The sequence below is a fragment of the Neovison vison genome, chromosome 7 (assembly GCF_020171115.1).
Source record: "Neovison vison isolate M4711 chromosome 7, ASM_NN_V1, whole genome shotgun sequence".
NCBI lineage: Eukaryota > Metazoa > Chordata > Mammalia > Carnivora > Mustelidae > Neogale > Neogale vison.
This window is the reverse complement of record NC_058097.1, coordinates 49,238,051-49,251,220: the sequence shown is the minus strand read 5'-3', so window position 1 is coordinate 49,251,220 and position 13,170 is coordinate 49,238,051. Positions and strand designations below refer to the sequence as shown.

The 13,170-nt window shown below is 43.3% G+C and overlaps 1 protein-coding gene and 1 long non-coding RNA gene across 2 annotated transcripts in view; one reads left to right on the top strand and one right to left on the bottom strand.

Annotated features, from left to right (window-relative positions):
- Positions 1-4,138: 4,138 nt before the first annotated feature.
- Positions 4,139-5,811, bottom strand: LOC122911751. Its single transcript, XR_006385509.1, has 2 exons — positions 5,741-5,811; positions 4,139-4,328 (listed from the first exon to the last, which is right to left on the bottom strand). It is a non-coding gene; the product is annotated as an uncharacterized LOC122911751 (long non-coding RNA).
- An 86-nt stretch (positions 5,812-5,897) lies between these two features.
- Positions 5,898-13,170, top strand: part of LOC122911747 (zinc finger protein 432-like) — a 34,964-nt gene continuing 27,691 nt past the window's right edge. Inside the window, 3 exon segments of the mRNA XM_044256744.1 lie at positions 5,898-6,034; positions 7,400-7,583; positions 12,274-12,416. Of these exon segments, the coding sequence (XP_044112679.1) occupies positions 7,576-7,583; positions 12,274-12,416 (151 nt within the window). The 5' untranslated portion in view covers positions 5,898-6,034; positions 7,400-7,575.

Below are 13,170 nucleotides of genomic sequence, written 5' to 3'. Positions count from 1 at the left end.
TGAATATATGATATGGATACATGAAAATCTGTATGCAGTATATAGTTTTTTTTAAAGATTTTATTTACTTGAGAGAGAGAGTGTGTACACATAAGCATGGGGAGCAGCAGGCAGTAGGAAAAGGAGAAGCAGACTCCTCATTGAGTCGCTGATGTGGAGCTCCATCCCAGGACCCTGGGATCATGACCTCAGCTGAAGGCAGATACTTAACAATTGAGCCACCCAGGCTCCCCCTACACTTTTTTCTTTTAAAGATTTATTTATTTATTTGAGAGGGAGAGCCCAAGCAGGTAGAGGGGCCAAGGGAAAGGGAGAAGCAGACTCCCCACTGAGCAGGGAGCCTGATGTGGGGCTCGATCCCAGGACCCTGAGATCCTGACCTGAGCTGAAGGCAGAGCCTTAATCAACTGAGCTACCCAGGCGCCCCTGCAACGTAGATTTTGAACCCAAGATATTTCTGCTAGATTTCAAGGTTGAGGTTACATGTCAAAATGGTTAGTAAAGATGTGATCTTGTGGAAATCCAGAGGAAATAGAACCTATAGTTATGTAGAGAGCATGGGGAATGATGGCATGATATTTGGGAGCATATCTAGGTTTTAAATAAAGGTCATGTGGGGCACTTGGGTGGCTCAGTCAGTTAAGCATCCAACTCTTGATTTCAGCTCAGGTCATGATCTCAGCGTCATGCAGTGGAGCCCTGCATTGAGCTTCATGCTCAGCACGGAGTCTGATTGAGATTCTCTCTCTCCACTCTGCCCCTTCCCTTGCTTGTGCATGTTCTTTCTCTAAATAAATAAATAAATAAAATCGTAAAATTATATATATATATATATATATATATATATATAGTGGAATGGAAATGGGTAAATGGGGTAGTCAAGGTAATGTTAACTTTTATTGCCACTTTGAATTTTAGATTTTATACATTAGTAATTGAGTTCTTTGAGATAGCATTATTGTAGGGTCTTTTACTTTGTTTTTTTTTTTTTTTTCTAGCTCTGGGTCCTCTTAATTTCTACCTTGTAGTAACTGTATAGCAATAATAAGAAATAGCCAGGGGTTAGGAAAAACAAGGTATAGCTGGCTTGAATCTTGGTTCCAAAGGAGGCAAGTGGTCCTTCCGGCTGCTTAACTGATACCAGCGTGGAGACAGAAATGTAGGATTATGGAAGAAGATGCAGTCCATTGCAGGATGAGGGATCGGTGCATTAGGGATTTCAAAGTGGGAGAAGGTCAGTTGTGACATCTGTATGGGTACAGCATACAGAGTGTGTTTTTCTTACCATGTTTAGGAACACATGTGCGGAGCACCTGAGTGGCTCAGTTGGTTAAGTGTCTGCCTTCGGCTTGGGTCATGATCTCAGCATTCTGGGATCAAGCCTACTCAGGGACGAGTCTGCTTCTCCCTCTCTCTCTGCCCCTCCCTACCATTTGAGCTCTCTCTAGCTTACACTCTTTCTCAAAGAAATAAAATAAAATCTTTAGAAGGACATCTGCTTTTGGAGAACTCTGTGTGTCCATCCAGTCTGTTGGAAATTCCTGGATGGTCATCATCTCTCATCTTTGCTCCTTTATTCAGGAACATACCTCTGCTAGACTGAAAGTTGGAGTGTTGAGGTAAGAGTTACTTCCTAGGGGCGCCTGTGTGGCTCAGTGGGTTAAAGCCTCTACCTTCAGCTCGGGTCATGATCCCAGGGTCCTGGAATCGAGCCCCACATCGGGCTCTCTGCTTGGTGGGGAGCCTGCTTCCTCCCCCTCTTTCTCTCTCTGCCTGCCTCTCTGCCTACTTGTGATCTCTGTCAAATGAATGAATAAAATCTTAAAAAAAAAAAGAGTTACTATCTAAACATGTGACCAGTGTGATGGTACTATGCAGAATGAAGAAAAGAGTAAATTTTAGAAACAGGACAACTGTCTAGGAGTACCATAGATATGCTGAAATCAAACACTAAGGATTCAACCTTCTGAATTGCCTCTCTGAACTATTTGTTCATAGTAAGCATCTGCTTCTATCCTTGACCAGCATAATCAGTTTGTTTCCTTTGGTGGGATCTTCTCAACCAGAAGTCTAAATATTTGAGTGATTAACATCTTGGCCCTCAACTTTCTTTCAATCTCTGCATTCTCTGAACATGATCTCAGCTCATCCTTTATCTTTAAATATTTATATGCTGATGTTTTTTACACTGCTCTGTCCACACAAGCCAATACTCAACATTGATATATCCAACTGGGTCCTGGCACTTTATGGTCTAATAAAAATCTAAATGTTTATGTGCTTCTAAAAGTCCACTTATTTCCCCCACATTCTGAACCTCAGTAACATTCACCCTCTTGAAGGCAGTTTCCATTTACCTCTTGACTGAAGCAAAATATTTAGGAGTAAACCTTAATTCCTCATGTTCCTTATCCCCCCATTCCCCGTTTTGAACTCACGGGTTGAGACTTGTCTTACCCCATAGTGTATCTTAATTTTCTCCACCCCTCTTCATCTCCTTTACTTCTTCAAACCACTTCTTATAATTTAAAGCTTCCTCCTTTTCTTCTTTGCTTATTTTATTTTCCCTAACTAGAATATAAGCTCAGTGAGAATAATATGTCTGTGTGTCCCCAATACCAGCACTGTGGCCAGTATCTAACAGGCATTTTATCAGGATTTGTGGAATGACTGAATGCAGCCCTTGGAATTTTGGATGACATTTTCCTTCCACCTCTATTTTCTCTTCTAACAGTGGCTTTCTTATTTTCTACTCTCTGCATGTTTTTGCAAGATGCTATTTAGAAAGCAGCTGACTCTATATTTACTCATTGTGAATCATCTAAGCTCATTTATATGCTTTTTGCTTTTGCCCTCGAGTTTTGTGTATTGTGTTTTTAACCAGTGTTCAAGAAATAAGGGACATTATTAAAGATTCTTTCATCCTGAGGTCATGCATTCAATACTAGAGACTGGCCAGTCCACACCTGGGCATTCATTGTTCTCTTCTTTCCTAGAAGTCGAGGAAACTGATGATCATCTGCAGGTCTGCAGTGATACTTGCATACCCAGAGATTTCTAAAGACAACTAAATATTGAACAATGTGTTAACATAATGTCTTTGAAAGTACTATTCATTTGGACCAAGATCACTTTCTTTTAAGGCAAAATCATGGAAAAATTCTGAAATCAAATTTAAATTCAGTCAGTTAAAACAGAAGCTGTGTAATAAAGAACCTTGGTGAGCACTGCGGAGATAGGAAATTCTTTCTCCTTACAAAATATGAGCAAATTCATACAAAAATGCCTGAAATTGGAAAACCCATCGGCACTAAGGTTCCATTTGTTAAGCATCAGAGAACTCACAAAATGGAGAAATGCACTTATACAGTGAAGGTGGGGAATCCTTCATCAGGAAGTCTCAGCTCACTAAAGACGAGAGAATTCACTGGGGAGAGAAACTCCATGGCTGTAGTACATATAGGAAGGCACACACCACAAAGTCTAACTAACTGGAATTAAAATAAAACCTTGGAAAGAAAAAAGATGTATAAATAATCCAAGATTCAAATACTTTTTAAAAAATGCCCATGTCTTATCTCCCCACATTGATTATATATTCCTTGACAGTTTTGTACTAATTTCAGTACCCATTAGCTACATGTGGAAATTTAAATGTAAATTAATCAAAATTAAATTGAAAATGTATTAAGTATTAAGGGTTCAGTATTGAGGGTTCACATTTCAAGAGTTCAGTAGCTTTTTGTGGCTAGTGACTACCCTGTTGGACAGTATAGATGTAGAACATTTCATTATCGCAGAAGAGTGTTGCATGGTGCTGCTTTATAGAGTCACATATCCTGTGTGGTATAGAAAAATAATTATATATTGACTTGGAAGATGAAGATGAGTGGATTATAAAGAAAAAGCTCTATCTTTGCAAAGAATGAGCAATTGTAAGGCAGTTCTAAAAGAACAGAATTGTCAAAAAAACGTTTTGTGTACATGTGCATTATTAGAATAAATGTTTACCTATAAAAGGGGGGGGGAGCAGAAGAGGAATGGGAGGCCCAGGATAAGTAAAATAAAAGGCATGAGAACCTCAGTCTAAGGTGGAAGAAAGCTAGCATATGAAAGGAGGCAAGATTCCTCTTGAGAGTACTGGAGAACCTTTACATTGTTCACAGCCCTATCACCTCTGAACATTGCCATAATTTCATAGTTCCCATTTCCTCCGTAACCCGCTTCACTGCACGTGTGATCTTCCTTTTCTTTCTTCCTCTTATGACTGGGGCTCTTGTCTTCTCTCCTCTACCCAGTCTTTCTCTTGATGCAATAAAGGTATCTTGCTAAAAAAAAAAAAAAACAAACCTTGAATCCTGGTTAGAGAAGAAGAAATGGATATTTGCTATGCAGGAGTTGACTTATCTTTCATCACACACCCCTGGATTATTGGGGGGAGGGATTCAACACATATTTTTAAGCACCTAAATTTGGTTATGTCAGCACTTGAGATTTGATTCTGTAATGCAGTCATTAGGTAATTGAGAACAGGACAATTTTCATGATTGATTTGTGTTTTGCTAGGATCACCTTGCCTGCTTTATGAAAACGAGATGGTACAGACTTAGTATCAGGTAGGAGACTAGGCCTGCATGGTAACGATGAAGAACTGACTTCATGCTTTGACCTGTGGTTATGTGACTTTATCAGGTGGATTCTGAACATGATGATGGCCTACCGGGTTGAACACAGTGGGAGCAAACAGGTTAACCTGGTGTCTGTGCCACAACCTGTGTTCTAGAGATCTCTGGTTCCTCAGGAGAGTGAGGCGAATATGAACTGGAGCAGGGCTAGAAAAGGGTAGTAGGCCTGCAAATGGCTGGCAAAGGCGGCTTGGTGCTGCAGAGGCACAGTACTGTGCTAAATCAGTTCTCTGTGGACATTTTATTTTCTACACATGAATGTTCGTAAGATTTCCTGTTGCAATATCCAAAACACTGGAAACAGCCCAAAAGCAATTATGCTGTGCGAAAGAAGCGGCGGGGGCGTGGGGGAGGAGTACACCCACGACTCATTTCATGAATACGTCGCAGTCTAATCTTTAATGACAAGCGGCTGCCTAGAGTGGATAAGGGGCATGGTTGGGATGAGGCTGGCAACAGGCTCGACGTCCGTGGCTTCAGACTTCTTTGCGACCGCCGCACAACCCGTATCATCTCACTTTTCCAAACCGTGCACCCTTGCATCCTGAAGAACCCTTGCCCAGCTCCCAGGCAGCTAGTGCTGCGCCGCCCGGACACCTAACTCCGTCCGGGCTGACGCGAACCTGCTCCGGGCGCAACCCTCCCCGGCCACAGCGCACTGCCTGCTTTCTTGTCACCCTGCTTAAATTTTGACCCGGCTTCTGAGCCTCTTCTCAATGAGAATCGAGACTGCTTTCTTGTCACCCTGCTTAAATTTTGACACGGCTTCTGAACCTCTTCTCAATGAGAATCGAGACTGAGGGGCACGGAGGTTATTTCAATTTCCCAACTTGCTGAGACGTCCAGCCGTAGGAGCCACGCCCCTTAGACGGGGTAGGGCTCCCGGTTTTTGAATACTTGGCGCCGTTCCCCGTCCCTTACCACGAGAAGCCCTGCCGCTTCAAAGATGATCCCCATGTAATGTCTGCCTTGAGTGAACTCGAGCCTCTAAACGTCTCCCCATTTTCCCGTAAGAGCTGAGGGGCCAGAAAGCACGAGGGATTCGGCACGCTCACCATCCTGTCACCGCGAAAACGCTGCCGCCGCGCCTCCTGTACGTCAGGTGTGCCACGATGGCGGCCCCCAGGGCGTCCAGGGGACGGGCGCACGGCTGTATGACCTCATTAGGAAGCGCCGGAAACCCGTAATCCGTTTTCCATAGAAACGCGCCAGAAACGCCGCTGACCCTAGTCAGGTGTTCCCGGGAAAAGGGGATGGATGAGGGAACTAGAGCGAAGGAAGTTTAGGGAAGTAAGTTGAGCCCTGAAGAGGTCGCTGCAGGCTCAGGAGAGACTCCTTCCCGCGTGTAGGTCAGTCTGTGGAGAAGGGTTGGGGAGGAGAGGGGCGGCCTAACGGCCTCTGGGTCAGTTGTTGATCCCTTAAATTCGTGAAGGTAGCCAGGGGCGGGTGTATTTTTGGAGGTGAGCACGGAGGAGTCTGTACTGTATGTAATCGAGATGTCTTTGGGGTCAGTCGTGGGGGGCCTTGGTGGTCAGTGATGGAATGTCTGAACAGATCAACTACCGAGAGTCCTGAAGTCAGGGTTTAGAGTCGTCGCGGGTCACTCTCCTTGTAGGTGATTGACAGCTGGCGGGGTGGTGTCTGTCAGTGAAGGCGGCGTTTGGCGCGGATCTGGAATAATTTGGAGCTCAGTGATCGGGGAACCATTAAGGGAGGTCCATGTATGTGTATCGCTGGTCTGGGTTTGGTATCATATGTCTTTTGTGCAGGATTGTGTGACAACAGGCGTGCATGTTCAGGAACACTGGTTGCTTGGTGCTTTGGGCTCATATTCGCTCCTGGAACAGAGTTGTTGAACGTTAGCACTTCTCAAAAGCTTCAAGCCCAAATCTGTCCTCCATATAATTTCTTAATTTCTTTTGGCTCCCCCGCATGAGCCCATCCCTTTGAACCTGCAGAAATGAAAGATTTGGGGGGAGATGAAGGATTCAGATTTTAAATTAATTAGCCTTTTTTTCAACAGATTTTATTTATTTATTGGAGAGAGAGTACAAGCAGAGCGAGCAGCAGAGGGAGAGGGAGAAGCAGGCTCCCCGCTGGGCAAGTAGCCTGATGCAGAACTGGATTATAGGCCTGCGAGATTATGACCTGAGCCCAAGGCAGCCACTTAACCAACTAAGGCAACCAGGCATCCCTAATTAGCCTTTTATTTAAGATTCTGTGTCTACCCTTCTGTAATTTTTGTGTATTCTTTTGGATATTTCCTCTCAGGTTACCTATGTATGTAAAGACTGCTGTTTTCCCAGTATTTATATTTTTGAGGTTTTTTTTTTTTTTAATTTGTTCCTTCCCCCTTTTTTTGGTGTGCTCATTGTTCCTCACATTGAAGTGTATGTAGACAGGGTATGTAATGACTTTTAAAAGAGGTAGGAGAACAACATAGTTTAAAGGAAAAATTCGCTGTTCCTCACTGTCCATATGGCCTCATTTCTGAAATTGATCTGAAAATTACCTGCCAGGGAGGCATAGTTCTGTTCTGATTCTCCTTTGCCACTTTCCCCATCCTTGTTATCTCTACACATTCAGAGTCTTATGCCTAAGCACGAATTCTGGGGAATGAATAAAGAGACAGAAATACTGGGACCATGTGTTAAGGTGAGCGGATAGCAAGAGAGAATGCAACGCTGAAAGTAATTTTGTTCTTTGGCCCACAGATCCTGACAAGAAATGAATGAAGAAAAAGGAGGCCCCAGGACCTAGATAGTGTCATCTCTGGGCCAATTTTGACTGGTGACTAGATTTCTAACTAGAAATTTAGAGCATATCCAGAAGAGACAAAGACAGAATATTGGAGTTGCTGGCTATTTCTCAAAACAGAAGAAAATGATCAATGCCCAGGTGATTTTTGTCTTGTTTTATTCTCTCTTTTGTTCCCTAATGGATGTGTAGAGGCTTGTAAAAATCCGTTCAGTATCTACAGAGAATTAAAGTTTGAATCTAACTCCAACATTGTCACAAAGCAGAAGGAAGAATATAGGGTTCAGGGGCACCTGGGTGGTGCAGTTGGTAAACTGTCCGGCTCTTGATCTCAGCTCGGTCTTGATCTGAGGTCATGAGTTCAAGGCCTGGACTGGGTTCCATGCATGGAGCCTACTTAAAAAAATATATATAGAAAAGACCATAGTGTTCTTATGATTCCTAGTAAATGATGAATATTGGAACACCACGTGTAACTGAATCCTCTGGCTTACATTGGCCATCACACTGCATCTCTTGTGTGTGAAACCCACATGAGAGAATCATGTTATGTGATATGTAGTGACCATGAGGAGAAAGCAGAATGGTTCCTCTGGCACTGAAGACTCAAGGAAAATGTTATATTCTTAGAGGTGATGGAGTGGACAGTGTTGTGAGCAGTAGCTTTCCAATAAGGGCAGCAGCAGACTTCCTACTGCTATTACAGAGTTCCTCAGGGTCTTCTGTGGGAATAGGCCAAGGAAACTCAGTGACCACAATTTTTGCAGGGAACCAATGCAAGGCTTCATGAACGGGTGGCTGAACTGGCATTAAATTACAGATTTGGCGTTAGATAGTTAGATAGTTGCAGGAAAATTTGTTTGGTTGGAGCTTGAGTTATAAGGTTCTGGAGTGTTTGCTGTGTAACTTCATGTTATCCCAGAAAATGTGTTATCCTTTTCCATTTTAAGATCTAATTTTTACGTACTCTTCCTTTATTGCTTTTGTTTCCTATATTTGCACAAATGACTCATGAGTATCATTTTTTAAAAAAGATTTGTTTGTTTATTTATTTACTTATTTATTTTAGAGAGAGAAAACACACAAGTGGGGGGCAGGGCAGAGGGAGAGGGAGAATCCCAGCCTCTGAGCAGGTAACCTGGAGCCTATGCAGGGTTCGATCCCACCACTCTGAGGTCACAGCCTGAGCCGAAATCAGGAGCTGGACGCCCAAGTGATGGAGCCACCCAGAAGCTCCCCATGAATATCTTTTCTTATTTTTTTCTCATGAGGACCTTTTAAAGGAAAAAAATCCTCATGATGGAGTATACATGGGCAAAAAAATAAATGCCCTCTTTCTGTCCCCTTTCCCCATTGCTTCGTACCACTTCAGCAGAAACTTGGTGTGTTCCTGCTGTCACTGAACCTGTGTGCGCATCTGTATACATGTGCCCATGTAGAAATGTATTTAGATTTATGTATATTTGTGTTTGTAAACACAACTATCATGACATTTTGTGTATCAGTGGAATCATACTCCAAAGGACATAATTTGTTGATTTAAGATGCTATCATTCAAGCGTCTGAAGGAATAATAACTGCAACGGATTGGTGACTATTAACTACAAAATTCGTTTGCCTGTAATCATACTCAGCAAAAGGAGTTAAACGATGTAAAGCATTTAGTGAGTGCCTCCTAAGTGGTATGTGCATGCATGATCCACGCCTGAAATCTTTCCCGGTGCTAATAGGACAGGATCAGATTGCTAAATTTTCTCTTTTTTAAAAGATTTTATTTATTTATTTGAGAGCGGGAGAGCACAAAGGGAGAGTGAGAGGGAGAAGCAGACTCCCCACTGAGCAGAGAGCCCAACGTGGGACATGATCCCAGGACCCTGAGATAATGACCTGAGCTGAAGGCAGAAACTTGACTGAGCCACCCAGGTGCCCCAAGATTGCATAATTTTCAACAGTCGGAATGGTCCAATATTCTTTTGCCTTCTTTTGAGATTGGAATCCTTATTTACTTGTTGGCCAGTTGGATTTTTTTTCTCTTGCAAAATGCTTTTTACATTTAGAAAAACATTTTTTTTCTTACCAGTTAATGAGAATTAACCACTGTGTATTGGTCCTTTATTTTGTTTATAAAAAACATCTCCCAGCTTGTCACTTTTCTTTTCACTCTGTCCATGATATCTTTTTCAACACAGATGTTTTAATTCTTTCCTTTCACAAAATTTATTATTTTTATATGGATTTTGGATTATGACATGAACATCATAGGTTCCTTTGTTTTATGGTTAACTTGAAACAGGGAAAAGGTATTTTCAAGTGTGATATTAGGTATGAACCTAAATTTTCCTTTTTCCAAATGAGTCTCCATGTCACATAAAATAATCAGAATGTGATAATATCAACAGTGTTAAGAATTTGCAGGCTTTACCAAGTCTGTTCTCATCTCTGTGTAATCTCTCAATGATGTGGGGATAGATTCCCATCAGTTTTTCCCTGATATGGCAGGTCCATTGACAAGCCCGTCTCAATTCATTCCCTGGTAGCATTCAGGTATAAGCTTTATGACCACAGGACAGGACATTGAAGACATTCCACACTCTTGATCTGTTTTTTATTCACAGAAGCTCTGACACCAAATGTGTTTATTTTAGTCAGACCTACTATTCTCCAAATCTGTTGGGTGTCCTACCCACCCAGCTGGGTGTCCTACAATTCAGCTTAATTCTGATACTCACTACCTGGGGTTCACATCAGATCCCACAGGCCAAAGGCTTGGTTCCATGAGACTGCCCCCACTTTAGGTGCCAGCCAAAAGTCCCAGATTGTTACCTATATTTGTGGTGACCAGCTGTAAATTTGATGGTTCCCACAACTCCCCTTTCAGTGTTGGTAATATGCTAGAACAATTCATAGAACTCAGGAAAGCACTTTACAAACATTTACTGATTTACTGTAAAGGCTACAATTCAGGAATAGCCAAATGGAAGAGATGCACAGGGCCAGGGAAGGAAGAAGGGGTGAGGAGGTCCTCCCTCAGGGAACCACCCTGCCCCCACCTCAATGTGTTCACCACCCTGGGAGCTCCCCATGTCTATTGTGTAGGGGGTTTTATGATGGTTTTCTTATACAGGCACAGTTGATTAAATCGCTGGTCGTCCAGTCCGTCTTTCCTCCCTGGCTGCTGAGGGTCTTTCAGGTCTCTTATCCTGAAGCTCTGCAGGGGGCCCCCAGCCATTAGTCATCATGTCAGGATGCAGAAAACACTTAGGACTCCAGAGAGTCCAACAGTTTTAAGAAACTGTGCTGGGAACCAGGGAAAGACCAAATACAGATTTATCACAACATTTTCCCTGCTTCTATTGTTTTTATTTCACTAAATTTTATCTCTCTTTAGTTGGTAATGAGTCTTTTCTTTCTGGTTGTTTTCATAGTTTGACTTTTGCTGCTGGTGTTCTATGCGGTCAGATTGATGAGTCTAGACTTGGATTTCCTGCCGGGTTTTGCTTGCTGATTAAGTCTGTGTTGCAGGATGTTCGGTCAGTTCTGAAGTTTTCTCGGTCCTGAGATCTTTGCATTGCTTCTCCGATTCTCTGGAATTGCTCCCAAAAACTATGTATAGGCCTCACTCTATCCTCAGTCTTTATTAATTCTCCTTTACATTTTCTATCTTTTTGTGTGTCTGCTTCATTTTTTTGGTTATTTTTTTTAAAGCTTTATTTATTTGACAGAGATCACAAGTAGGCAGAGAGGCAGGCAGAGAGAGAGGAGGAAGCAGGCTCCCTGCTGAGCAGAAAGCCCGATGCGATGCGGGGCTCCATCCCAGGACCCTGAGATCATGACGTGAGCCGAAGGCAGAGACTTTAACCCATTGAGCCACCCAGGCGCCCCAATTTTTTGGTTATTTTTTAAATGAATATTCCAGTACACCGATTATCTCATAAGTGTATCTGTGATGCTAACCTTTTATGAAAGAACAAAAAACATACACTGGACTCTGCCCCTAGTTCTGACACAAGGCTCCTAAAATCCTTGTAATTCCCTAAGTGAAAAGAGTACCATTGGCATCTTTTGTTCAAATATTTGATCTTTGATCTCATCTGCGACAGAGTTCCTAAATCCCTTGGAATTTCCTGGGTGATAGAAGCATCTCTTGTTCTAATGGCATGACTCTGGGTGGATTCCTGGGGGTGGGGTGTCACCAGAAAGACCAACCCATGGTTAGAAGTGTGGGATTTTCAGTGATACCCCCATCATCCAGAGAGGGGAGAGGGGCTTGAAACTGAGTTCATGATGAGCCATTCCTGTGTGATGGAGCCTCCATAAAATTCCAAAGATGTGTGAGTTGGAGTGCTCCCTGTTTGGTGGACATGGGTGCTGGGTGACACACCCCTCCCCTCATGCCTTGCCCTGTGGACCCCTTTGATCTGGATGAAATCTGTATCCTTTATAATATTCTCTTACAATAAACTAGTATGCAGTAAGTAAACTGAGTTCTCTGAGCCGCTCAAGCAAATTCAAGTCATTGGGACCTCCAATCTATAGCCGGTTAGTCTGAAGCCTGGGTGACAACATGAACTTGGATTGGTGGTGTCTGAAGTGGGGGCAGAGGTGGCCTTGTGGGACTGAACTCATGAAATGTGACACTATCTCCAGGTAGCTTGTGTTAGAACTGAGTTGAATTTTAGGCTACCCAGCTGGTGTCAGAGAATTTCTTTAAAAACGTGCAGACCACAACATATACATCAGACTTGGTCTCAGCTTTGTAGTTACTATTAGCAGAACAACTTCCTGTGTACTTCTTATGAATCAATGAAAGAGAAACACTTATATGTAACAGGAACGTGTTGTTACAGGAACCGCTGACACTGGAGGACGTGGCCGTGGACTTCACCTGGGAGGAGTGGCAGCTGCTGGCCCCCGCCCAGAAGGGCCTGTATCGGGATGTGATATTGGAGAACTACAGCAACCTGGTGTCAGTGGGTGAGGACAGCTCCCCTGTGTCACTCAGAGGGTGCCCAGTTAGTGGCCTTTCCATTCTCAGCTGCTTACACTCCAGAGGCACTGCTTTGCTCTATTTGGCAGAGTCTTAGTGCCTCCTTGGGCACATGATACAAGGGTCTGATGTACTACAACCTGCTCTTACTACCAGCACAAACGGTGCTAAATCTGTGGGGTTTTTCTACACCAACAGCCAGTTCTCCCAACTCTCCAGGGACCAGCTAGGTGTCCTGCCATTCATTTCAGTTCTGCCACTACCCAGAGTTAGCCTCAGACTCCACAGGCTTAAGGACTCAGTTCCACAGGACTGCTCTCACTTCAGATGCCAGTGGCCACTGCTGGGTGCCCACTACCCAGGTTACCCATGCTTCAGTCCAGCAATAAATTGGGCAATCCTGCAACCCCCTTCAGGCCTGGCAATTTTCTGGAACAGCTGACAGAACTGGAAAGCACTTTACTTAAGATTACTATTTTATTATAAAGGATAAAACTTGGGAACAGCCCAAAGGAAGAGTTGTATAAGGCGTGGTATGGAGGGAGGAGTGTGGACCTTCCATGACCACTCCAGGTCTGCCCACCCTCCCAGCCCTTCAGGTGTGTTCACCAACCTGGAAACTCCCAACTTGGTGGTTTAGGGCTTTTTATGGAGGTTTTATTCTGTAGGCATGATTGCTTAAATCATGATTAACTCAGTCTACCAGTGGCAGGGGCAGGGGATGGGAGCTGATGGTTCTAA